This window comes from Hylobates moloch, unplaced genomic scaffold (genome assembly GCF_009828535.3).
Source record: "Hylobates moloch isolate HMO894 unplaced genomic scaffold, HMol_V3 SCAFFOLD_14, whole genome shotgun sequence".
NCBI lineage: Eukaryota > Metazoa > Chordata > Mammalia > Primates > Hylobatidae > Hylobates > Hylobates moloch.
Window position 1 is genome coordinate 16,325,081 of NW_026652289.1, and position 27,495 is coordinate 16,352,575.

The window sequence follows — 27,495 nt, forward strand, 5'->3', positions numbered from 1 at the left end:
CCGCATACAAATTTCCCTCTTCCTTAAAGCCCTCTGAGACCACCAGAGGGTTCGCTAGCACTTCGGAAGCAAAAGCACTGAATCCCAAGTTATATTTCAAATACCTGTTGACATGTCTGTGAGACTGGAAATTTCTAAGCATCCTAATTTTATCTTATCTATGTTTATAATCTGCTACCTGTCATAAACCTGACATAGAGGAAAGAGTTTAGTAATTCCACATGGATAGAATAATACCATTGATTGTCTGAACTTTTTTTTCTCCAAGAGTTTAAATGAGTTGCTTTCTTTGATCTACGCATTTTGTAATAAGATTATGAAAATTACAAGTGAAAGTTAGTAAAGCAAAACACTGTCAAACTTTGCAATACGATTTTGCTTTTCACTGCCCCTTTTGCCAAGCACTAGCAGTTTACTATTCCTCAAAGGATGAATACGTGCCTCCTCTTTGATGCTAAACTCTGGTTCCATTTTATATTGTCAGATAAAAGTGATGAGTGTGTTTGGAAATATGCACTTATGTATTTTCTTGTGCCTCATCTCATTTTAGAAAGAAGTGAAGATTCTAAGTGAGTGGGTATATATTTTATAAGTATTGTATTCAAAACAGTCCTATCAGGAAGAATAAGCTACAAGCAGCCATATTTTTAGAACTTTACCTGCTTGCTGTGAAGGAATAAATCATTATCTAATCAAATCCACATGCATATTTCAAAGGGCTTTGAAAAAGAATATCATGTTGTAAACATAAGTGTGGTTAGATCTTGCATGTTGCCTACTTTTGCTAAACAGGAAATTTTGTGAGCTCATAAAATCAAGCTATATCTCATTATGTTGTGATCTCTGTAGTATAATCATCTCTCACCATTTCTACAGCAAAGCCAGACCATCTAAAAGGAAAACATATTGATGAATAATATTGAAACTCCTGGATTTAATTTAAGAAAGTTCAACTAAAGACGTGGGCATTGTAGATTTCAAATTGTATTTAGACAAAATATAATTAGTAAGTAAATGACAGAAAACTGGATATTCTAACCACTCTCTGATGTCAGGTGAGCCACACATATGTGACATCCATTTTTCAAAGCAAACACAAAACTATCATTTCCATCATCTTCTACAAGAAACTGAAATGTCCTTTTCATCTTTGTCAAGTTCACCTGTGCTCAATGACTGAATAGATACTTGTTGAAACTGACAATCCAAAATGATTTCGTATGTCGCCCATTGAGAGATGATTCATGTTAAAATGATTTTCGCCCACAAAGACATTAAAAATGTAAATGAATAATCAATTGAGCCATTAAATTGGAACCCAGAGAATAAACAGGCCAACTGAGATCAATAAAAGCAGAAGCCTTGTGACTGTGAGTGGGTTTTATACTGCTTGACTCAGGGTTCTTGCCTTTAGTAATTATCACACCATGAAAAGGAGGAAACTTCGTAAACCTAAAGGAAAAGAAAGGACTTAGGTGTGCTTAGCACCCGCCCCTACATCAGAATTAAGTACCCATTAAAGAGCACTTTATTGGGATTTGTTTAGGAGTTTGTTAAATAGCCTGAAGCCAACACAAATGTCGCGGGACCAAATGGCCCATTACTCCCACTGAAGTCAATGGGAGCAGTGTGCACGTCTCTAAGGACAAAATTCAGTTCGCTAAATACTAGCAAGCAGAATTCTGTCCTCTAGAAGTTAAAATGTTGAAAGACTCTGGAAAACTCTCAGGAGGAGTAGTTTGGTCTCGCCTCATCTCTCTTCTCTTCTCTTTCCTGGATGTCCTTCCCGTTAGTCACCTACTTGTCGCTGATTCCCACATCCAGAGGTGACCCAAGGCAATGAGAAATTGCTGCCCATTGGACTTCCCCTCATGATTCATTAGACCCTGGTGGAAACCTGGCTATCACTTCACATACAGCAAAAAGAGCTGAGAAGCTGAGCCTCAACTGCAGCGTGCGGCATATTCAGCAGTTTCTGCCTTCTCAAAGCCAATCTCAAGGAAATGCACTCACAGCGATTCCTGGAGAGCAGGGATCAGCAAACTTTTTCTGTGAAGAGCCAAGTGCTGAGGCTTTATGGCCACGGGGGTCTTGGTCAAAACCACTCCACTCTGACAAAGTAGCAAGCAAGCACACGGACAATATGTAAATGAATGGACCCATTGTGTTCCAATAAACCTTTATTTGCAAAATATATGCTGGGCTAGCTTTGGCCTTTTGGCTCTAATTCACTCCTGCTATAGCCTTAAAAGATAAGACAATTGAGCTAAAAACTAAGATTGTAATTTTGTACACGTACGAAGTGGGTTCAGCTCACATCCACAACTCCTTCGTTTTGGTTTCTGGGTTTTCATGCCCTTCTTTCCTCCTCACCGGCCCTCCTGGCTTCCTCATCAATACGTGTCAGTCCTTTGTCTCATCATCTCTGTGGGATTTGCCAGGTGATATTCTGGTTCATTGGATAAACAAATTTTCAAAGAGGTGTTGGGGGAACAGATACGTTTCCTCACCCATCATGATTCCTATAACAAAAGACAGGTTAACAAGAGAAAATCATAGCAAATTTGTTTAATCAAAGTTTTACATGACTCAGGAGGCTTCAGAAACGAAGACCAAAGACCTAGGGAAACTATCTACTTCATTGCTTAGATTCCATGAAGAATGAAAAATACGTGGAAATGTGATTGGACAAAAGGGTAGAATCAGTGGTAACAGGCTGAGGGGGAAGCCCAGCAAGGCCTGTGTGTTTGGATTCTTCTTAGCCTCTCTGTGCAGTACTCCTTCCTCCTGAGTATGGGGCAGGACCCCTATGAAATGAGAGTCTTCAAGGGAAAAGAGAATCTTTTCAGATTTTATATCTTGCTTTTGGGGAGAGGAGTTCTAGTTTCTATGCTCCACTTGGGGAAGGGAAATTCTACTTTCTATGACTCACTTCAGGGGATTAAGAAGGGTAGGATACTGGGGGTCAGGAGAAAGTCAGAAAGACCTTGTTTCTGAGACCTTTCCAGTCTTTTTCAGTTCAAAGTAGTCAGCATGCCAAGGTGCCATATTTTGGGGTGTCATGTTCTGAGCCCCAACAGTGTTAATGGCTAATAATGACTTAAAATGTTGTTTCTTACTTTAAACTAATCACGGCACATTTTAAGGTTGGCTCTCTTAAAAGACAACAAAAGCATTGAATATTGCATGCCACAGAGAGTGGGATTTCAAAGTGTTTTCTTATGCTTGGTTAGGCGATTACCTACACAGTCAGCATAGAGAGCAAATAAGCAAGTGCTAAGTCAAATTTCAGTGGCAAAACATAAAAAAAAAAACAAAACCACACCTATTCTGCTTAGCTTTTATTTTGTGAATGATTAAGAAAAACCTACTTTATAGTTTTGCCTGTCTCTCTTCTCTACTTTAACTTGTCCTTAACTAAACTGGCCCAAAGTTTATATTCATTTGGTTCAGGTGATATTTTCTGAAATATTGGGGAAAATAGTCAAGACAGCACATACCTGCATACTCTGTACTATGGCTGCCCTTTCCTGAGATCTAAATGGCTTCTGCAATATGCTGTTTGAAAGTTTTATTTTTATATAGTTTTTTAAAAAAAATTGCTTTGTTTAGAAAATGTTAAAATGAAGAAAAGTGTAAGGACATAAACAAAAATATCTGGAAAAACTATCACAGATAGTGTCTTAGTGTATATTATTTTAGATATTAGATAGGCAGGCAGGCAGACAGACGAGATAAACAGGTAGGTAGATAGATAAATAGATGCATACATAATAGATAATAGATCATGATAGGTAGATGATAGACAATAGGTAGATAAATGATGAATGATTAATAGAGGACAGATAGATGATATAAAACAGATCATGATAGGCAGATACTAGGTTGGTGCAAAAGTAATTGCCTTTTTGCGGCCGGGCATGATGGCTCACGCCTGTAATCCCAGCACTTTGGAAGGCCAAGGCAGATGGATCACAAGGTCAGGAGATCGAGACCATCCTGGCTAACATGGTGAAACCTCGTCTCTACTAAAAATACCAGAAAAAAATTAGCCTGGCGTGGTGGCGGGCGCCTGTAGTCCCACCTACTCGGGAGGCTGAGGCAGGAGAATGGCGTGAACCCAGGAGGTGGAGCTTGCAGTGAGCCGAGATCGCACCACTGCCTTCCAGCCTGGGCGACTGAGCAAAGACTCCATATCAAAAAAAAAAAAAAAAAAAAAAAAAAAAGTAATTGCGTTTTTGCTATTAAAAGTAGTGGCAAAAACTGCAATTATTTTTGCACCAACCTAATAGCTGATATGTAAATGATAGATTAGATAGATAGATATATAAGTAAGTAGATGATAGATTAGATAGATGATAGGTAGATGATCAATTAGTTGATAAATAGTGAATATAGTTGATAGATAGCTAAATAGATAAATGATAAATGGTAGATAGATGATGATAGATAGATAGATAGATACATAGATAGATAGATACATAGATACATAGAGATGATAGATTCCCTTGTTTCATAGACATTTACTGCCAGACATTATCCTAAGTACTGGGGATAAACCACACACAAAAATATCTGACTTCATGGAATCCACAGTCTGTTTCTCTAATGAACAAAATATATAGTAAATATTTAGTATGATAGATAGTAGAAAATGTTACGAAGAAAAATAAAGCAGCAAACAGTATTCGAGAGACTGACAGTAGAGATGAGGTTTACAATTTTATGTGAGGATAACAGGGAAGTTCTCTAGAAAATAACGTTTGAGTAAAAATTTAAAGAGGATAAAAAATCATGTAGGTACCTGGGGGAGAGCATTTCAGACATCAGGCAGAGGGAACAGCCAGTGCAAAGGCCCTGCCAAAATAACTGTTTCCTGGTAGCACTGTGCTGAACCCCATCATTAAGTCTTCATATCATGGAGGATTTGCATATGTAAACAGCTAAAGGACAATATTTAATAATTTCAACTTTTGTTTTAGATTAAAGGGTACATATGGAGGTTGTTGCATGGGTTTATTGCATGATGTTGAGGTTTGGAGTACGAATGATCCTGTCACCCATGCAGTGAGTGAGCACAGGTACCAATAAGTACTTTTTCAGCCCTTGCCTGCCTCCTCTAGTAGTCCCCAGTGTCTATTGTTCCCATCTTTATGTCCATGTGTACCCAATGTTTAACTTTCACTTATAAGTAAGATCATGGGTATTTGGTTTTCTGTTCCTGTGTTAATTCACTTAGGATAATGGCCTCTAGCTGCATCCATGTTGCTGCAAAGGACATGAGCTTATTCTTTTTTATGGCTGCATAGTATTCCGTGGTGTATATGTACCACATTTTCTTTATCCGGTCCACCACTGATGGGCATCTAGGTTGATTCCATGCCTTTGCTATTGTGAATAGTGCTGTAATGAACGTGTGAGTGTGTGGGTTTTTTGGAAGAATGATTTTCTTTTGGATATATACCCAGTAATGGGATTCTGGGCCAAATGGCAGTCCTGTTTTAGGTTCTTTGAGAAATCTCCAAACTGCGTCCCACAGTGGCTGAACTAATTTAAATTCCCACCAACAGTATATAAGTGTTGCCTTTTCACCACAGCCTCACCAACATCTGTGTCTTTTGACTTTTCAATAATAGCCATTGTGACTGGTGTGAGATGGTGTCTTGTGGTTTTCATCTGCATTTCTCTGATGATCTGTGATGATGAGCATTTTTCATATGTTCGTTGGCCACTTGTGTGTCTTCTTTTGAAAAGTGTCTGTTCACGTCTTTTGCCCACTTTTTAATGGGGTTATTTTTTGTTTGTTTGTTGATTTAAGTTCTTTATAGATTCTGAATATGAGACATTTGTTGGATGCATAGTTTGCACACATTTTCTCCCATTCTGTGGATTGTCTGTTTACTCTGTTGATAATTTCTCTTGCTGTGCAGAAGCTCTTTAGTTTAATTGGGTCCCACTTGTCAATGTTTGTTTTTGTTGCAATTTCTCTTGAGAACTGAGTCATGACTTCTTTTCCAAAAATAACGTACAGAATGGTATTCTTCCAGAATTTTTGTAGTTTGAGGTCTTACACTTAAATCTTTAATTCATCTTGAGTTAATTTTTGTATATGGTGAAAGATAGGGGTCCTGTTTTATTCTTCTACATATGGCTAGCAAGTTACCCCAGCATTATTTATTGAGTAGGGAGAAGGATAATACCTTGAATTCTTATTATAGACACCATTAAGCTAAATATTTAGACAAAAAAATATGTAAGCAAAAGAAAACAGGGTGCTTCAAATAGGAACTTTCCTGTTCTAAAATTTACCTATGGATAGGCCCACCTCCCAAAATTCACAACGACACCAGCCCTTACTTCATTATAAATATGTAGACATTGAGAACATTCATGTACAGAATACATGAGTAAGTCTGAAAGAACTAAAATGTTTAGGCTGCAAAGGAAAAACACAAGGACGTAGAAGTTAATGGCTACTGAAGACTGAGTCTAAAGGGTGATGAAATAGAAGAAGCTTTAGCTAGTCCTCTGGGCTTTCATGGACAAAGTGGGTGAAGGAGTGAGGGAAGGAACTTTAGCATCACTGAAAGAATGAGCTTTTAATCACCAGATCTCTCAGGAGATGAATTGCATTTCTCTCCAAAATATTTAACACCCTGACCCAGAAGAGTTCAAGCCCAGCTTGGAAGACCCTGTCATAGACAGGTCCTGATATAAAGATTCTTGCAGTACCCAAGAGGTTACCCTGGAAGGCACCTAAAGTTGTTCCCAACTTTGGATAAATTGCTTTTCTAAAACAAATTGCCACTGCACTGTCCCATCGTGATGCCACCCTGGTAGATCATATGTTTCTTCACCTTCACTGATGCTGTCAGAGTCTGTCATTCCACAAATATTTACTGGATATGCCAATAAATATTGGTACCAGGCATTGTTCTAAGCATATGGAATACATTGGTGAATAAAACAGACAGAACCCACTGACTTCAAGGAACTTAGGTTCTATGGGAATAATAAACCATTTTTTCATTCTATATAAAATGATTATAATTGTTGAACGGTGGTGAGTCTGTGGAAGAAAGAAAAAGTAGAGCAGATTGAAGGGAATCTGGAAGCCAGAAATGTGGTTTGCAGAATTAAAGGTCATGTCACATTGCACAGATGAGGCTTGAGCAAAGGCTGCAGGGAGCTGAGGAAGTGAACCACGTACTGTGAGAGAGAAGGCAGTTCTAGGCAGACAGAACAGCTAATGTCTCAGTTGAGAGTGTGCCTGGTACATCAGAGCAACAGCAAGGGGAGGCCAGGGTGGATGGATCAGAGTAAGAGGAGAGGGGAGATAGAAGAGACGGTCAGAGAGGAGGGCCTCGTAGGTCACAAAAGACTTTATAAACCACTGGAAGAGCCTGTGCTCTGCCTGGAATGGGAAGCCGTGGAAGAATTTTGAGCAGAGGGTGGATAAGATCAGAGTAACATTCTACAGTAGTTTCTACTCATCCTAAGGGGTTACATTCCAAGATCTCCAGTGGATGCCTGAAACCACGGATAGTACTGAACCCTATATATACTATGCTTATTTTTTTATTTTATTTTATTTTTGAGATGGAGTCTTGCTCTGTCATCCAAGCTGGAGTGCAGTGGTGCGATCTCGGCTCACTGCAACCTCCACCACCTATGTTCAAGCAATTATTCTCCCTCACCCTCCCCAGTAGCTGAGATTACAGGCACTTGCTACCACGCCCGGCTAATTTTTGTATTTTTGGTAGAGACGGGGTTTCACTATGTTGGCCAGGCTGGTCCCGAACTCCTGACCTTGTGACCCACCTGCCTTGGCCTCCCAAAGTGCTGGGATTACAGGCATGAGCCACCACACCCAGCCTGCTATGTTTATTTCTATACATACATACCTAAGCACTTCTTCTATATTTGTATATAGCACTTGTATGAATAATACCAGGATACAGTTTAATTTATAAGTTAGGCACAGTAAAAGACTAACAACAACAATGATGAAATGATTCATGTCCCTTGTGGACAGAGCAGGATGGTACAAGACTTCATCATGCTATTCAGAAGGGCATGCAATTGAAAACTTATGAATTGTTTATTTCTGGAATTTTCCATTTAATATTTTTACACCACGATTGACCATGGTTCGCTAAAACCATGGAAAGCAAAGCCTCAGATAAGGAGGGCCTATTCTTGAAGAGTAGTAGGAGTAAAAGAATCACTGTACACTCTACAGAGGCAAAGGTAGAAACATGGCAACCTGCCAGATGGCTCCTATAGAAACCCAGGGAAGAGATGGAGGCAATACAGTAGAGGAGTAAGATACGCTCAGGTTCTGGAAACGTTTTTAATGTAGAGCTGGCGTAAAACTGAAAGGATATTTGAATGTGTTCCCCATTTGAAAGTTTTTATTATATATGATCATGTCCTCTTTCCTTTATCTCCATTTGTGTGGTGACATTGGGCTATGTTTGAATGATTGCTCAAACATTGTAGGGTCTTTGAGGGAACTGTACAAAAATCATCATGGATATTCTCAACTGCATGCATTTTTATCTATTAGTTTCACTACTACTTTAGGATGTCTTTTTGAGTATCCAGCACAACCTTTGGGTCTGTATGACACTTATTTTGATTTAAGGAATTCAATGACCTAAGAAACTTGGGACATCTCAGGTTGCCTCAAGAGTTTAACCTGTTTGGAAGATAGCAAGCATATTCCCTCCTATGGCAAACTCCTCTGAAATATCAAAGTTTGGCTCAGTGTTTCAATTAAATCAAATGTCAAGAAAAACACTTTGTATTCCTTAGACACAAGACAAATGCCATATGTTAAGGTTATTTTTAAATGGAGGATAAAAACAGGAAGACCATGTTCCAGTCTGAGAAAATATTGATGCCATGGTGTTGGTGAGGCAGGTTATGGTTTAATTCATACCTGTAGATTAAAGAATCAAAAATGAACTCAAAATAATAACAATATCGTGAGGGAGCAGAGGTTAGGAAAGAAAGAAGAGAGAAATAAAAGATGGATCTTTTTGTCCTGAGCCAAAGGATGGAGTTGTTATTACCTAAAACAGGTTATAGGTGGAACTAGTTTGAGGAAATAAGAATGGTATCAGAAATTGAGTCATTAATATGTTAAGTTTGAGTTTCAGATGTCTATTAGACATCTGAATAAGGGTAAGAATAGGCAGTTAATACATGAGTCTAGAGTCTAGAAAACGGGTCTGGGCTGGAGACACAAATTTGAGTGTCCTCAGCCTATAGATAGGACGGGATGAGTACATCAAGGAAATGAGCACCAGACAGATGCCTCTAGCCCTGAATTTGTAACACATCAACCTTGAGAAGTTTATCTTTGTTTACCTTAAGTCATTTTTCTCAACACATCACAGCCATGAGATTTCTAAAATGCAGCCTGCAGTGAAGAGTTAGTTGTTAGTCATCACGTCAAATATAGTCTCCAAGCTTTACTGTAAGGATTAATTTGAAATGAGAATAGCATCCCCAACAGTGGCAGTGATTGAAAAAAACAATCAACCCTGGGAGAAAACATACACGAAATGAAAATCACAATAATAACAATAACTAAATTCTTGAGTGCTGACTATGTGCACTGTCCTAAATAGATGATTAACTCATTTAATGTGCTCAAGCAGCCTGTAAGTGAAATATCTGCTCTTTTAGCTGTATTTAAGTAATGACTTAGTTTTTAAAAACTCTATCATAGTTCCTTCCATTTTCCCATAGAAAACAGAAATAATATACTTACTCTTCCGGAACTAAGAATCTTGACAGAAGCCTAAAGTTTGGACTCAAAGAAAATCAACACTTTGGCATGAGTAGTCAAGCTAAAATGCAAGATGTGCTATACACAATCAGTGCCAAATAAGTGACTCTTTTCAACTTCTGTCATCACCACTCACACCACTGTGTCGTTATGACCACTTGTGATAACCAAAACTCTTCTGCTATGTGCTCTCCCACCATTCCACTGAAATAGCCCAACGATGGAACATTCTTTGCATTCAATATCAAAAAAAATGATAAATTACAGTTTCTTTTTTTCTCTGTACTCACTTTTTTCTACCCTTCATATCTCCCACCTCAGTTCTTTGACCAGATCCTTACTTAAATATTCAGAACTCTGCCCAGGAAACCAATCTTTAGATATTCCAGGCCAGGCATATTATTTTTAGCTACTGTTGAAACTTAATGAGAATTCAGCACCAACAAATACTGGTGGAGCTGAGTGCAATACACTTTCTTGAATACTTAGACTAGATTCTTCTATAAGCTCCTTCGTAACCAAGGTACACAATTTTTCTTTTGGGAAGACTCCCACTTCTCTGTTGCACTTCTGAAAAACCCTATGTATGAAAATCTGCACTTTAAAAGCATTGCGTTTCCCCAGGTAATTCGCTCACATACCCGTTTTCATTTTTTAGTTTTGATTTTTCCTCCGCTCTGGAGGATGCACAGATCCCCTTAAGAATCCTATTAGATTTGGGTATATTAATATACCCACAAGTTTATGAAATGCCATTTTGAATATTTCCAAGTTCAAATAGAGAAGAAATTAACATTTAAAATGTGCAACCTGATCTTTGGGTCCCAGTGGTTTATTACATTCATGTTTGCCGCATCTAACTCACTGATGGTTTAACAAACAGGAAATTGGATTAAGACTCAAGAAAAGCTAGGTACTTTTCTTTTGAACTGAGACTCATTAAAGATAGCTAAAGCTATCCGGAAATGGATTGGACTGTGGTGTAAGGTAGAGAATTTCTCACACTGAGAGGTGTTCAGCAGTGGCTGTGTAGAGGGGACTCATGCATCAAGAGGAGTTTGACCTGAAGGTCTCTTCCAATTCCTGCTATTTGTGACCCATTTTCAGGGCCAATCCAAACAATTAACCTCACCATGCCTCACTTTCCTCACTGTAAAATAGCACTGACACCTATTCACCTCAGAGGTATATTCTAAGGTTTATTTCGCTATTTATAAGGCATGGAGCAGACTTCATAAAAGGGGGCAATCTAAATAGCAAAGTTTGTTATTACTTAAAAGGAAGGCATAGGAAATTTTCAATGCTCACTGGAAATAGCAGAGGTTTTTTTTTTCCTCCTCCATATGCTCCACCTGTTGCCTGAGTTACCCAATGTGCATGCAAATCAGCATTTTTTTCTGTGTCACATCTGAGTGCACCGAGTAGACAGGCGGCCAAAGCAAGTGTTTAGAATTGGCCATTTGGATATTTTTGAAAGTTGTATCTATATGCAGAGCTTAGCTCAAATTCATGTGAAAAAAAAAAACAGCCTTCTTTCTGTAAAGCGTTTATTCAACCAAAGTTGCATTTCCAATTTCATTCTTGGGGATAGAAGTGGAAGAGGCTTTTATGATATGATTTTATCTCTGTATGTTTTGTCTTTTTATTTAGAAAGATTTGAACTCAGAGAAAAGTTGCAGGACTTGTACAATAAACTCCTGTACACCCTTCACCTAGATTCATCACTTATTATCATTTGGCCTCATTTGTTATAATGCTCTATCATTCTCTTAATATAGAAACACCTACAACAATAAAAATTATACTAAGTAGTAGCACCGTTGAACCATTTGAAAGTAAGCTGCAGACATCTTGACCTTTTTCCCCATAAATACATTAGCATGAATTTCCTAGGAAGGACCTTTCTCGTTATAACCACAGTAAGATTATCAAGTACAGGAAACTTAGCAATGACATAATAATGTTATCTAAATATATAGAAATATATATTTGCTAATATTATTATTGGCAAAATAATAATATATATTTGCTAGTTGTCCCGGGATCACTCATGGCATTCAGTTGTCAAGGCCCGTTCATCTCCTTTGATTCAGACAATTCAGCCTTCTTTTGCCACATATGACATTGACATTTTTAAAGAGTCCAGGTCAGTTTTATTGTTGAATGTCCCTCTATTGGGTTTGTCTGGCTCTCTCTTATCTATGTTTTATTTTTAAATTCTCTCCATCTCAGCGGGCCAGAAAAAAATTCACATTATCAGCATTACATGCACCTTCACCATTCACTGCAACTGGGGTTCTGGCAGGGTTGGGTCACTCCGTCAGGGCTGGCATCCACACGCGGGAGGATTAGCAAAGCTAGGTGTTGTGCCTAAATCAATGTCCTTTTTCTGAAGTAATTTGTTTAGCAAATGATTTTTAACTACTCATTACAAAGAAATGACTGATGGATTGCTACAAAATGCAAATATTAGGGAAAGCTTCCTCTAAATTTTGTCTACTGTGCCTTTTGAATTGTAAATTTTCCATCATTTGCTAATGAAGGCAGAAAGGCTTTTATTAAGCAAACAATTGCTTCAGGAAGAGAAATATGAAACTCACTCCCTCCCTGTTCTTTGTTCTTCCCCCAGTTTCCGTCCCTAATCTTTAAATCTGCTGATCCTCCCCGTTTCTGAAGCCAGTTTACCTATATACTGGCAAAAGGAGAAAAATAGGAGTTTAACAGTAAGCTTTTTGTAAAAGATAAATTTATTCCAATTAGAAACTAGTCTTTTGGACTGAATTGTTCTCCTATTTCCTCTATTGGTATTAAAATATACCTTCTTTTATGAAACAACTGTAAAAGTTGATGGTCATATTTGGGGGTGTGTGTTTATTAACGGCCTCGTGTGCCAAATAAGGATTTAATATTGTGTGCTGGTCTAGAAATGTTCTTTCTCTGTTACTTATATAGCTCTTTATTAATATAGTTAATTAGTCAGTTAGTTAATTAGTTTTTCATTCAGCCAGTTGACAGAAATCCTGAAGTTGGGAGGGGCCACTGATTTGGAGGAAAGAGCCCTAAATTTGGTATCAGAAGGTGGATTTGGCCTTAATCCTGGGTTCTGCCACTTATTAGCTATACAAACTTGAGCAAGTTACTCCAGCCTCCAGCAGCCTTGGCTCATAATCTGTAAAATTAAGTGGTAATTGATGCCCCATCTACCTCAAGAGAGCTGACAGGATAAAATTATCCTACAGGCTGTGAGGACTTTGAAGCAGGTTGTGTTGTCTTGCACCCCCAGGGCTTAACATGAAGCTTGGCATCTAATGAGCATCCAGCAAATGTTTTCCCATAAAAATAAATGAAAGAAGTGAGAAAATGTATGTCAACTTTAAATCCTATAAATATGTAAGTCATCATGATAGAAAGATGTGACATTCTATTCAACATAGAAGAAGAGAGCAGTTCATTGCAGCACACAAAATGCACTTTTTAAATGTTTTCCCCATGTTGTTTAGAGACCACATTAAACTGTCCCTTGTAGTCATGGTCATGAAAAAAAAAATCTATGTGATTGCAAAGCAGGTGGGTGGTAAGAGAAAACAGGAGAGAAACTCAGGCAGCCTGGAGTCTCTATTTTTTCCCCATCTCATCAAACGGTCCTAAGCCATATCTGTTCCCTCAGCACCAACAACTTGTATTTATAAGGCAGGATGGTGACGTCAAAAGATTAAGTGTTGGATTCACAAACAGCAATTTTAATCCAGGATTCTTCTTAACTATCTTTGTAAGTTACTTAACTACTCTGGGCCCTGAATTCCTCATTTAAATAATAATAGTAATAATGGTTACATCGTAGGATTATTTCAAAGATTAACACATATTACCAATAACAAATATACGAACCCACGTTCTATATTTTCTTTCATTTTTAATGCTCCTCAGTAGTTCATGACGTGGCTTTGGAAGTCAGAAGACAAGCAGGTGATTATAAGTACCTGAGGGACTTCAGTTGACTGGTTTGAAAAGGAGCAAGAATCCAGGAAGCCTATTATTCTAGCAATTCAATTTTTGTGTAAAAAGAGAAAAGGTTCATGTATTAGTCCATTTTCACACGGCTATAAAGAACTACTTGAGACTGAGTAATTTATAACGAAAAGAGGTTTAATTGACTCATACTTCCACATGGCTGGGGAGGCCTCAGGAAATTTACAATCATGGCGGAAGGTAAATGGGAAGGAAGAAATGTCATACATGTTGGCAGAAGAGAGAGAGAGAGCAAGGGGGGAAATGCCACACTTTTAAACCATCAGATCTCACGAGAATTCACTCACTATCACAAGAACAGCCTGGGGGATATCCACCCTCATGATCCAATCACCTCCCACCAAGTTCCTCCCCTGACACATGGGGATTACAATTTGAGATAAGATTTGAGTGGGGACCCAGAGCCAAGCCATATCAGATAATGAGCACTAAATCTTGATAAGGTTCTGCATCAACCACTCTCCCATTCTACTACTCCTGCACATTTAACTCTGAAGTTCAATATCATTATAAATTTATTGCACGTCAGAATCAAACCTAACTATGGTGGTAGAGAAACCTTTCCTCATTTGAGCCATACACACACACACAAAAATGTAACTTCTAGTAAAAAAAAAATAGCTACATAAATAAAACAAGAAAAAGAAAAATATGAGTTTAACAGTAGCTGGAATCCATGCTGAATCTTGCACAGAGCATATCACAATTTTCATCTGAATACTCATGAAGCTTAATATTCCCTATTGATTACCTAAAGCTGACAAATCATGAAGGTACAGAACTGCATACTAAAAACAAACAAACAAAAAAAAAACCTCAATTTTTCAGTATGATGGAAGTTCTTGAATGAGAGCCAAGGTGCAGCATAGCGAGCACCTGCTGATATTAGGGAAAATAAGAGGGAGCCTTTTATACAGCGGTTTTCCTTGTCCTAGTAAAGCATTTCTATTAGGAAACAGTGCAGATCAGTACATCCACACCTGTGGTAAATCAAACATTCTCCATCAAGTTAGTTAGACATATATGTTTTGTTGCAATAACCAATAGAGAATTTTTTTTTAATTCTGTTTCTGCTTTTATGATCATAATTTCTAAAAATTCTGTGGTCTTTTTAAAAAATCAAGTAGGATTTTCCAATTTAACATTTAAATATATTAGCAAGAAAATGTAATGAGCATGAGCCATTTACAAATAGTTTATATGGCAGGAACTGAAAGATTATATAAAGCAACCAAACTAATTAGCTGGTTAAGAGTATGTTATATATAAATACTTAATAAAAGGCTTACAGAAGTTTATAGCCTTGACAAATCTCCATATTCTATTGGCTTTGTAAGTGAGCAGGTGTGATCTATTTCATCGAACACTTTTGGAAACTTCAACCAACTTTTTGTTTACCAAGTTTTACAGTTGCAGGCTTGATTTGTTAAAGATGGGAGGTGTTTGCTGAAAGCTGGAAAGGACAATTTCATTCTAAATAAATTTAAAATGCTCCTGGCAAAATTATGCTTCCAAGCCACACATACCCACCAAGGGAAAATAGTATAATCAACCACAGAAAGATGAATGACAAATGGGAAGTCAGGAGTGTAACCTTTAGGAAGGTGACCACTGGGTATGTTTTGGAGTTGAAACGAGTTTAACTATAAATGGCAATAAACAATACTCTGTCGACAGAACAGTCTGTGTTGCATGATTGCATGTCATTTTCTAGGTCTAATTCGTCTACAAGAGCTCATCAAAGCTCCCTCCAGATATAATATTAAAATCAAAATCCGCCAGCTGCCCTCTGGGAATAAAGATGCCAAGCCTTTACTCAAGGAGATGAAGAAAGGCAAGGAGTTCTATGTGATATTTGATTGTTCACATGAAACAGCCGCTGAAATCCTTAAGCAGGTAAGAGGGCTAGGGAGGAGGTGGAGGTGTGGGATAAATGTTATTTTCTATTTTTCAAAAATGCCATCTAGTTTTCACTTAATGCAGCATAATAAAACTGCAGCAGTCCAGTTTATGCTAAAGATTATAATTTTCAGAACCCTTTTAAACAGGCAAGGGGCTCAGAGAGTTCATGGGGCTTCATTGAAGCCATATGTGAGTGTTTAGTTGTAAATGTGTGTTTCTATGGGTGGACCAAGTGGTATGTGACTCCTACCAGCAGAAGATGAGAGGAGGACATCATTTTGAGGTGATTAAACATCTCTCTCTCTCTCTCTCTTATGTCTCTTGAAAAGACTGTGCCAGATTTCATTTCCACAATGCCTGACTTGTCCTAAATACATCTTCCTCATGGCAAGTCCTGTTTTGTCAAACATGCAGGATTGCAAACACAATAAAAAAGGTATACAGGGACAGTTACAGAAAAGATGCCTCTTTCTTCTAATTTGTTGTAGACAATAAACTGCTATGAATTAATCTCCACAGATAATGTGGGTGGAAATACTTGGTAAATTGTGAAACCCTATATAAATGAAGACATGAGTAATGTTCAAAAAAAAGAATAATAACAATAGAATAATAATTTCTGAGCACTTGGTCTTATGCTTAAGAAAGTACATTCATTGGGAAGCCAAGGCAGGCAGGATCACCTGAGGTTAGGAGTTTGAGACCAGCCTGACCAACATGGAGAAACCCCATCTCTACTACAAATACGAAATTAGCCGGGCATGGTGGTGCATGCCTGTAATTCCAGCTACTAGGGAGGCTGAGGCAGGAGAATCACTTGAACCCAGGAGGCAGAGGTTGCAGTAAGCCGAGATCATCACACCATTGCACTCCAGCCTGGGCAATAAGAGCAAAACTTCCTCTCAAAAAAAAAAAAAAAAAAAAAGTAAATTCAGAATTAGAAGCAAATAAAGCATAGACTGGTGCTTCTCACCCCAGAGTGATTTTGCCCTCTGGAAACTTAGAGCAATGTCTGAAGACATTTTGGGGTGTCATATTTGGAACAGGGCACTCTACTGGCAACTAGTGGGTACTGCTAAACACCTTGTAATACACATCTGGAAAGGCTAGTGAGATGTTTAAAATAGAAGCATTAATAAAAGATCAGATGATTGAATTTGGGAGAAAGAAAAAATATCCAGCTTATATTTATGTGGTCTGCTGGCCATCTCTTTATATTTAAGTCATTATTGTGGCATAGGCAATGTTTTTATCTAAAATAACACAAGCTATATTGTACTCCTTTGTTTAAAGGTCTGGGGTTGCTATGTTGTTGATTGGTAAGGGCCAGTAATTTCATAAGTAGATAAACCCCTTCACAGAAATGCAGAACTGTGTATTCTTGAATCACTAGGAAGAGCTCTCTTCAAATAATCATCTGGCCTGACTCTCTGGTGCTGCATCTCACACTTGCAGAGCACCTCCATGCAGCTGTTGAGTTCAGAATTGAGTTTTTACTTGCACTGAACAACGGCAGTCAAAAAAGTTGACCAAATGTTTCTATTATCTGCTGGATGATTAGAGTAAAAAAAAAAAAATTCTATTTAAAGTTGGAGTTGGGAGGCTAAGGCGGGAGGATCACTTGAGGTCAGGAGTTCAAGCCCAGCCTGGCCAACATGGTGAAACCCTGTCTCTACTAAAAATACAAAAAAAATAGCCAGGTGTGGTGGTGGGCACCTGTAATCCCAGCTACATGGGAGGCTGAGGCAGGAGAATCACTTGAACCTGGGAGGTGGAGGTTGCAGCGAGCCAAGGTTATGCCACTGCACTCCAGCCTGGGCAACAGAGTGAGACTCTGTCCCCAAAAAATAATAAAATAAAGTTGGAAACACAAAGTCGCATTTGAAAGCAATCACAGACATCACCATATCTAATTCTCACACCTTGCAAGATATAAAATGATATTGCCAGAGTCATATATCCAGTACTTTCTCCACCATGAGATGCTGTCACTCCTGCTAGGCAGAAGAGTATCCATTGCTTAATTCTACGCTATAGTTACATTAACAAATCTTTAGATATGAAAATTGTCTCTCAATAAAGCAAGCAAGCATGTGGCAGTAGTGTCAACAACTGAAGAACTTTAAAGGTAAATAAATGCAATCAGTAATCCTTTATCATGAGGCTTCATTTAAGAATGTTAATACAGTTCATTAAAGGGTGTAAAGAAGTTTGTGGGTCAGAACTGAGAAAAACACCCAGATGTATGTGTATCCCTCAAAAGGCAAAGAAGCATCCCTTCCCAGGGGCCTGTTGTAACAGAGGCTGAGGACTTCTGTTACACTTAAGAGAATGATTTGCTGATGAGACTTTTCTTTGCTAAATACTCATTTGTCTCACATAACTGGCCACATCTCTCCCAAGGGCAGGTCTGGAATAGGCAAGAACAGTGTACGGTGGCGGCAGGGAAGGGCTGCTAGATTTTCTCTTCCATTTCACTAAATTTGGACTTGAAGTTCCTTTGATAGAAGTGGCTCTTTCCTAGTAGGCTGAGGATTACGTCATTCAAAGGACAATTAAAACAAAAACAAAAGCAAAATATCCAAGAGCGGCACTCTCAAGAAATGTCTAGCTGGTACAGCGGGAGTGGGATTAGTTTAGCTTTGTGCCAACCACTGACACAGACGTTTTTCTCTCTATTCTCTCTCTTATCATGTTTTGGCCTATGTTTGCTTTTCCTAATCATTTCAATGTTAAGAGTGGCTGTGAGGCTTGGAGGAAGACACTAAAGAGATGGCTCATCCAGTTTTCGTTCTAGACTAATAATCTGCAAATATTTTGGAGATCAGAACCCTTTTTTAAAGGTCCTATCATGAAATTCCTACCGTATTGCATGTAAAAGGGCAATTGCGCTTTTTGGAATAACTACAGAGGACTCAGGTCAGCTTAACGGGGCTTCATTGGAACCTCCAGAAGCTGCTGTGCTTGAAACAGGATATTGGAGACATCAGAACTTTTCTGCTGTGGTCAAAGTAAGGCCCAAGCACTCTGTGTGATCCAGCTTAACTTGCTCCATTTGCCCTGGAGAAAAAACTGTAGAAACAGACTTGTCTGCTAAGAGATTCCCTAGGGAGGCTGAGGACTCAGGAGTTCTGGGTCCTGATTCTGGCTGCCATTCCACTAATCCTTCTACCCAAGGAAAGGAAAGGAAAGAGACTTACCTCTTTTACTGAGGGTCCTAAGAGGTGCCAACAAAAGTGCGTGGCATCCTACATGATCATAGCATCAATCTCAAACAACCCCCTGAGGTGAGTTTGGTATTCTCACTTTCGAGGTGAGGCAACTGACGCTCAGACAGGATAAGTGACCCATATAAGGTCACTCTCTGAGCCTGGCTAGGCTGCCATGTGGTCTCCAGACTGCCTGATCTCAGAACCTGTGTGCTCACTTTACTCTGAAGGGCCCCCAAGCAGAATGGATGACTATTCTGAAGTAGGCTTTCAGAAATGTCTGGAAAAAACACAGCCATATGCTGCTGGTCTTCTTTAGATAAGATTAGTATTAAATAGCTTTTACTTTTCTGGTAACTGAAATCACTGCCAAGAACATTTCTCTGCCAGGTCAATGTGGTACTCTCTTTATGTGCATTTTCCATCATTATCCTGCATTTCCCTGCACCTTTATCATATTTTCCCACCTTTTAATGATTCTTAAGAAAAGAAGAAATCAAGGCACTTTAAAGATATTTAACATTTATCTAAAAGTAAAAATTGGGGAAAAGTCTATAGTTATTCTTGGGCATGCTAATTACCCCAGCAAAGTAATTATTTCTATTCATATTGAACAAGTACTATATGATGAGAATCTGAGAAGTTATTTCCCCAAAATTCATTTGAAATTTGAATGTCAAGACTTGATTAGGCTACAGAAGATAGGCCTTTCATATGAACTTTCTTCATGAATTTCTACAGTTGGAAAGTTTCCATTAACCAGAAGGTCACATGTGTCCTCTCCCCAACTTATCCACCCACCACCTCGCAGCAGGGTCCTGATACTTTGAAAAGATGCTGCTCTCTCCTTAACCTGCCTTCAATGTGGAAACCATTGCTCCTCCTCACTCTCATTTTCCCAAGTCCAGCTACTCTTCCGCTGACTCTTCGCTGTTTATCCTTCATATATACCCTCATACATACTGAGTGTGATTTTACTGAGGGAGTGGCTGAAAGGAGGTGAATTTAAAGAATGAAGCAAAGGGCAAGAAAGCTCTACCTATGGAATTCCAAACTTGTACCTAGCGGGAAGCTGGGTGCTAAGCAACCATCTCATTTAAGTGACCCAATAACTTTTAATACGATTGGCATTATTTCTCTTTTGCAATAGAAAATTGAAGCCAATTTTATCTACCATATACTGAGCATACACTTAAATAGAAGACACCAAGGCCTGCATGTCCTGACCTGGCCTCTCTCTCCAGCCTCCCTGCTGGCCTCCAGTATCCGATGCTCCATTTCAGAGGCATCCTTTCTGGCCACGTGACACAGCCTTTCCTCCCCACATCATAGCCTTTGCACTTGCGGTTGCCAAATCCTGGAACATTCTAAATTCCCAGTCATTCCCACCTAAGTTTTCATGAATATCTGTTGAGAGATAAAAGAGAGGAAGCTCCCTTCTCATTCTCTATACCCCTTCACTCTACTTAGTTTGCTCTATCAACACAATAAAAATCATAGTGAATTAAGACATTTACTCCTGTGTTGTCCATATCCTTTACTACACTGTAAGTTCCAAGAGGACAGAAGCCTTCTTTGTCCTTTTCTCCCAAATCCCTAGCACCTACTACATTATTTGACACGTAACGAGTGTTCAGTACAGCTCCGCTGAATGAATAAATGAACCAAACGAATGAATGAGCCAAGAACAGTTCTAGATTCTTTCAGTAAATCATCCCCAAAGTCATATTTTCTTCTACCCCATTGAGCCTGCTGTACTCTCATCTCTGCCAAGCACATTTGGGTGAGTTGCTCCTCTGTGCCTCTGTTATCCTGAAAGAAAGGCTTTGTTCAACTATGAAATCCTATACTATTAAGAAACTGTAATGCATTTGAGCCTGTGATTTCACTTCCTGAAAATAAATTTGGCTCTTTGGAGAACTGCCTAGTCACTTTTAAATCTATAGTAGGATTGAGTGAGCAAATCGCTATTTCAGGCACCCATTCCTAATGGTTCTCTGATGAAAAGCAAGGTGGCACTGTCTTGCTCCATTCAGCGGGAAGCTCCCTGGGGGCTGGGCCAATTTCCTGAGCTGGAGAATGGCCAGCAGGTGAGCATGAACATGCTGTTTCCCACTCAGAAAACCTGCCCTCTCCTTTACATGAACAAATCGAGGAAAGTTTTTTCTCCCACAACACTAGTGGCAATGAGTATGTAGCTATAATGGAGCCATTAGTCTCCATAAAACATGTAGCACCAAAGTAGTTTGTACAGTTATATTGCATTTTCTCCTGCCAACATTTGCATGCGCTTGCCTTTTTTCTCCACCCCCCAACCCACTTTTTTTTAAATCTCTTTCAATTAACATAAAAAGGTGAAGAAGAAAATGGTTTGTTTGTTTGTTTGTTTGTTTGTTTTAATGCCTGGTCTTCCTCTGCTAGGAAGTGCAATGACAATGCTAGTTAATCAAATAATTTTGGGCATTGATTCTCTCCTCATATATGTTGTGCCCAGTGGCTGTAATGATGGCAAACAGATATGCTTAAATTGGTTTCATCCCTTGTTTAGATAAGACAGAAGCAACCATCAGCCGTGATCTCTCATGATAGAAAACATCAAGTCAAGCATGGCACACTATGCTAAGGGATTGTAAACATGTGCCCACTAAGTCAGATCTATAAGTCAATCATTTTTTTCATCATCATAACCACATAGAATAGGCCGAAGACCTCAGGGGCCATTTTATACTGAACACGTACTGTATGCTGGCACTGTGCTAAACAGGTTAAATGCATCAGTCATTTAATTTTTAAGAGAAACTTCTGTATAGAAGAAACTGACAGAGCCCAGAGAGATTTTGTAACTTGCCCAAGGTCACAAAACTAGCAAGTGGCAGGTCTGGGATTTAAAACTTACCTGAGGCTTTGAAAGGAAAAAAATGTAACCTCTTCTGCTACTGTTGTGTACAACAAGATGTCACCTGATTCTCGTCTTATTGCAACCTGAAACATATTTTAGTTAAGCCTTGCACTTCTTGAACGAAGGTGTTTCATTTTATACTCAAACATCCAATCGTGTCTAGCTTTACACAATTCCTTAAGAAATGTGAATTATATCAAATGTCCGATGGCCAAGTAGAGAATGTGGTAGGGATATCGTAGAGAAATTTATTTTTTTATTCAATACTTATTTGTTGAGCACTGATTGAAGGTGTTGGAGATACAACAGTGGAAGCAACAACAAGAATAAAAACCCAAATCTCTGCCCCATTAAGGCAAAAAGAGACCTTGAAAATGAATGTAACAAGTGTAAAACTATCCAGTGCTTGCAAATTGGCCTAATACCATCAAGTTACTTTCTTTTTTTAATTAATAAACTTTATTTATTTATTATTTTATTTGAGACGGAGTTTTGCTCTTGTTGCCCAGGCTGGAGTGCAATGGCGTGATCTCGGCTCACTGCAACCTCCGCCTCCCAAGTTCAAGCGATTCTCCTGCCTCAGCCTCCCAAGCAACTGAGATTACAAGCATGTGCCACAACGCCCAGCTAATGTTGTATTTTTAGTAGCGATGGGGTTTCTTTATGTTGGTCAGGCTGGTCTCAAACTCCCAACCTCGGGTGATCCGCCTGCCTTGGCCTCCCAAAGTGCTGGGATTACAGGCGTGAGCCACCAAGCCTGGCCTGTTTATTTATTTTTTAACGTTTGTTTTCAGTTCAGGGGTACATGTGCAGGTTTGTCATATAGGTATGTTCCTGCCCGTGAGGGACGGTGACTAGAATCTTAGACTGAAAGTTGGGAGACCCGTTTGCAAATTCTGCTTTTTCCCTAACAGAAAAAAATAACTACCATTTATCTGGTATTTACTGCATGCATAATATGCTATGTGTTTGACTGGAGTGATCTCTTTTTATCCTCTCAAAATAGTCTATGTCACAGATGAGGAAAATGAGGCTTCAGGTCACACACTCTGACAGGTCTGGAATTTCAGATCAGAGTATGATGTTCAGATCAGAATATGATGTTCACATCACCCGCATTGCTCACATCCTGTAAACAGGAAACTTTGAGAAAATTCTGTTGATGCCTCTTCAACTCAGTCACCTCATCTATAAATAAAATTATCAAAGCTTGCTAATATTTCCATCAGCTCTGAGCTTCCATGCATACATGTGACCAAGAATCCTCTTACTAGCGTTTAGATATAAAGAACTTGCTTGTACTTAGTGGGCTCTCAAAGAAATGGGAAATTAATTAAGCAGTTCATTCTTTCTTAAAGTTTCTCCAGTCCTTTGATAGTCTTTGAGCCAGTTAATTGATAAGTTCATTACTTTGGATAAATCCTGACAATGTAATAATGATGAATCTCAATTTATACTAATTTGATGATAATTTGTAGTATGTTATATAATTACTTTGGTGGTACATTCTCATCCTAATTATGTTTCTCTCAGGCTGATATTAAAATCTATTTATATTCCCTGAACACATAGTTAGTTTTAGTTGTAAGGAGTGGTTCATAGATATGAGTATATTATTAAATGTATACAAGAATTAATTGACCTCTGTGGATAACCAACCATTTACTAAAGGTGTGTGCAATTTGCCCATATTCTTAGTGTCCAGGATATCCATTTGAGGATTCTCAAAGGCCTCCAAAAAGTCAGTTTAAGAAAGGACTTAGATTTGCTTCAACCTGAATTGGGAAGCGAGAAAAACCATATATGCATATGCTTCAAAAATGCTCTAATGCTTAATCCCAGTTATATCAACTTTTGACTATAGCAGGAGATAAGAAAAATTTTCCTTGCAGTGGAAGCAGGCGTACTTTAGAAGAAACTGTGAAAAGTATTTGAAGATATGTATGTCAGGGCACATCTTAAGCCTATTGGATCAACAAACTTCAGCTTTATTCAAAATTGTAGGAAGGTGCATGCTCTTGGATGTGCCTTTTTTGTGGAAAGGGGTTTGTAGTGTCCGTCAGATTTTCTACGGAAGCCTGCACACTAAAGTGGTTTAAAAATTACTTTGCTAGGTTAACCTTATCTACTTCCTCAACCCTTCATAAATGCAAGATCTTATCAAAAGGATCCTTCCTTCCTACTTTTCCCATGACTGTTAGCCAAATCCTCTCTGCTATAAGGGTAATCCTGTGAAATGTAACTTTCATCATTTATCCAGCCAAACTATGTGCCAGGTTTTTTTTTTGGCCTATAGAGTTCTATGTGCCAAAGAATCCTCTAGGGTGAAACGGGAATTACAATATCATTAAAAACTCTAATGTATTAGATGAGTTCATTATTTAGTGAAGGACCCGGTGATTCATTATTTTCCACTTCTCTAAAAAGGGAATGTATTAGTACATGTCACTTTATTTGAGGAAATTTAAATGTGACAATGGATTAAATATAAGGCATTAAGCTCAGCACCAATACATAAAATATTCCACTTAGAGATTATCGTTGTCATTAGTAGCAGTAGTCTTGTGTGTAGGCAAAACTACAGGTGTGACACAATTCTTAGAATTGGCTTCCCAATTCTAACTCTGTATCACGACATCACTCCCTGCTCTACGTCATAACAGTGGTTTCCAAGGCTCCTCTCGGCCTAACATCCCAAGTCTTCCTGAGATCTCACCTGACGTAATTACATTTCTATGCTGGAATTAACACTTTGCATCCTCTTTGTTCTTCCCCCAACCAACCAGTTTCTTCTGCTCTGTCCCTTTCTTGGTAACTAGAAATTTCATCCAATTACTGCAGCCAGAAACCAAGAAATCCACCTTACTTGCTCTCACCTTTCACATTCATTAGTTCGCAAACAGTGGAGATTCTGCCCTCGGAATATGTTTCAGATTCAATCTCCTTTTCTCTATCTCTCATCATCTTCCTTCTGTACTAATATAATTGATCTCTCTGCCACAAGTTCCTTTCCCCTCCTATTTCCTAACCATCCTCTGCATAGTCTCAAACCCTATTCATTCTGAGTAAAATATCCGATGTTATACCTCCATGTTTGAAATTGCTGAGTGCCACCCTCTCCACCCTGGATGTTGCATTAAGAATAAAGGACACATTTCTTAGCAGGCCATGCAGAGCTCTCCACATCTGTCCCCACTGTCATTATAACATGTATTGCAAAAATATCTATTATGTCTAATATACCCTTTTAGCCAAAAAAAACTGTTACAAATTTTTAGAAACTATCCTTTCTTACTCCATTAAGGAGATTAAAGTTCTTTCCAAGTGTGACCTAAAGGGATTCAAAATCACAAGAAAAGCTGTATCTAATTAATTCTGATATCTCCAGGGATGTCATAATAGGAGATCAAGGTAGGTCTGAATTCTTACAGAAGAACTGTGAGTGAAGCACCTCCTAGTCCCTGGAACATCGTCCAAGGAAGGCCCTGTCACAGCTGGGTCCAGCATTTATACAGGAGACTCCCTCACAAGTAGACAGGAAACTTAACAAACTCTGGTGGGTGGATTGATGCATCCTACTTAAGATAAAGTTTGACTCCTGTGGTTCTAACTTTGGTCTTAAATAACCATATGCTTTTATTTGGATTCTCAAACTCCAGCAGAATTTTGTGCAAATTATTAATTTTCCTGCCACTTAAACCTCCTATTATCAATTAAGAAATTAATAAAGTCCTAAGATCCCAAGATTGAAATCAAACCTGGGTTCAAATACTATAACTATGCTTTATCTCTAAAATCTATAAATTAGGAGGCCGGGCGCGGTGGCTCACGCTTGTAATCCCAGCACTTTGGGAGGCCGAGGCGGGCGGATCACGAGGTCAGGAGGTCGAGACCAAGGTGAAACCCCGTCTCTACTAAAAAAAAAATACAAAAAATTAGCCGGGCGTGATGGCGGGAGCGTGTAGTCCCAGCTACTCGGTGAGGCTGAGGCAGGAGAATGGCGTGAACCCGGGAGGCGGAGCTTGCAGTGAGCCGAGATTGCGCCACTGCACTCCAGCCTGGGTGACAGAGCAAGACTCCGTCTCAAAAAAAAAAAAAAAAAAAAAAATCTATAAATTAGGAATAACACTTCCTCTCCATTTAAATGTCAAGAACCTATTACTGTAGTGAACATCGTGTTGTGGCACTCAGCAGACAGTCGCTGTGAATATTATTGCTGTAGCTTAAAAATATGAGCTTGGTTAACATAAATCAGTGGTTCTCAGCACTGGCTGTACATAAGTATCACCTGGGGAGTTTTTAATAACTATCAATGCCTGAAACATACCCCAGACAAAATAAATCAGAATATTTAGGAATGAGGCTCAGGCATTGGTATTTTGGAGAAGTTTCTTGGTGGTTCTAATAATATACTGAGAAACACTGATATAAATTATTTTCTAAGCCTGATAGTTTGCAGATAAATTGACAAAGTCAAGTCACCCAGAAAGCTGAAGATCAGGCCCCAGACTCATGAAGACTTTACTGGGCAATAGAGATCTCGTGAGACCAGCAAGATCACCATTTAATGGCCGCACCCCTGTCTCTCCTTCAAAAGGTGACTTTCAATCAAATGTGAGGTATAGTTTTCATTAACATCATTATGAAAGAAGCTTGTTGCAAAAAGATTACACTGAATCATCTGGGGTAGATAATAATTCAAAATATTCTGTTACCTTCCAGCTTCTAGATTTTGTTCAATAATTTGCCGTTAAAATTTGTTTCTTCTGTATTCTCTCTTACATATCATCTTTCCACCAATTTTCCCTAGATGTTGCAGAGAGGTTACTTTTTAGTTTCATGTAATCGCCCCAAAAGTTCCATTCTCTCCAGTTTACCAGATTGCCTATTTCATTCTGCCATGGGAAATCTTCTTTTCCTGCTCTGTTCTCAACCGTCTGTACTCCTTAAATAGCATAATCTCATCTGTTGCGCACCTGGGTGATGCAATCTGGCTCTTCTAGCTAAACTAAACCCCAGTGATTTCCACTCCACTTATTAATATCTGTTGGTATGAGCTTCCTTTCTCCTGCAGACCATACCTCTAGGGAGAGAAGCTTATAAAGGAGTTAAGACTGAGAAGAACTTCCAGATAGTACAGTTATTTAATTCATCAACTCTTTGTGGAATATCTTTTGCATTTCTTTAGTTTAACTTGGAGGCAGGAGAAAAAGGGGCTGGGTTTATACATCATATAGCACAGTTTTCAAATGCAAGGAAAAACCCTAGACTTGTGGTTAGCTTATCACCTGTGTACATGCATGTGGTTAATACGTGTAAGTGAATGGAGGAAATAGAGAAACTTAGCAAGTTGTCAACCTGAAACGAAAAAAGTCAATTTTCCCTGTTGATACATGTTTTTGACATTACCAAAGCTGGAGTAATGTACCAATCACTGGAGTTAGGGTTACAGCGATTTCATATGCCATAATCACAGAAAGATGAGAAAATGAGATGTATTGGTTTTCTATTGCTGTTTAAGCCAAATTTAGTGGCTTAAACAACATATTTGTTTACAGTTATAGTGATCAGAAATCTAAAATCATGTTGTTAGCAGGTCTGCTTTCCTTTTGGAAACTTCTGGAGAAAATCCAACTTCTTGCCTTTTCTTACTTACA

The 27,495-nt window shown here is 38.7% G+C and overlaps 1 protein-coding gene across 6 annotated transcripts in view; it reads left to right on the forward strand.

The window, feature by feature from the left end:
- Positions 1-27,495, forward strand: part of GRIK1 (glutamate ionotropic receptor kainate type subunit 1) — a 415,082-nt gene that overhangs the window by 264,973 nt on the left and 122,614 nt on the right. For all 6 annotated transcript variants that reach the window (XM_032176197.2, XM_032176199.2, XM_032176198.2 and 3 more), the window contains exon 4: positions 15,543-15,724. In XM_032176197.2, coding sequence (XP_032032088.1) covers positions 15,543-15,724 — 182 coding nt within the window. The remainder of the gene's footprint in view (positions 1-15,542; positions 15,725-27,495) is intronic.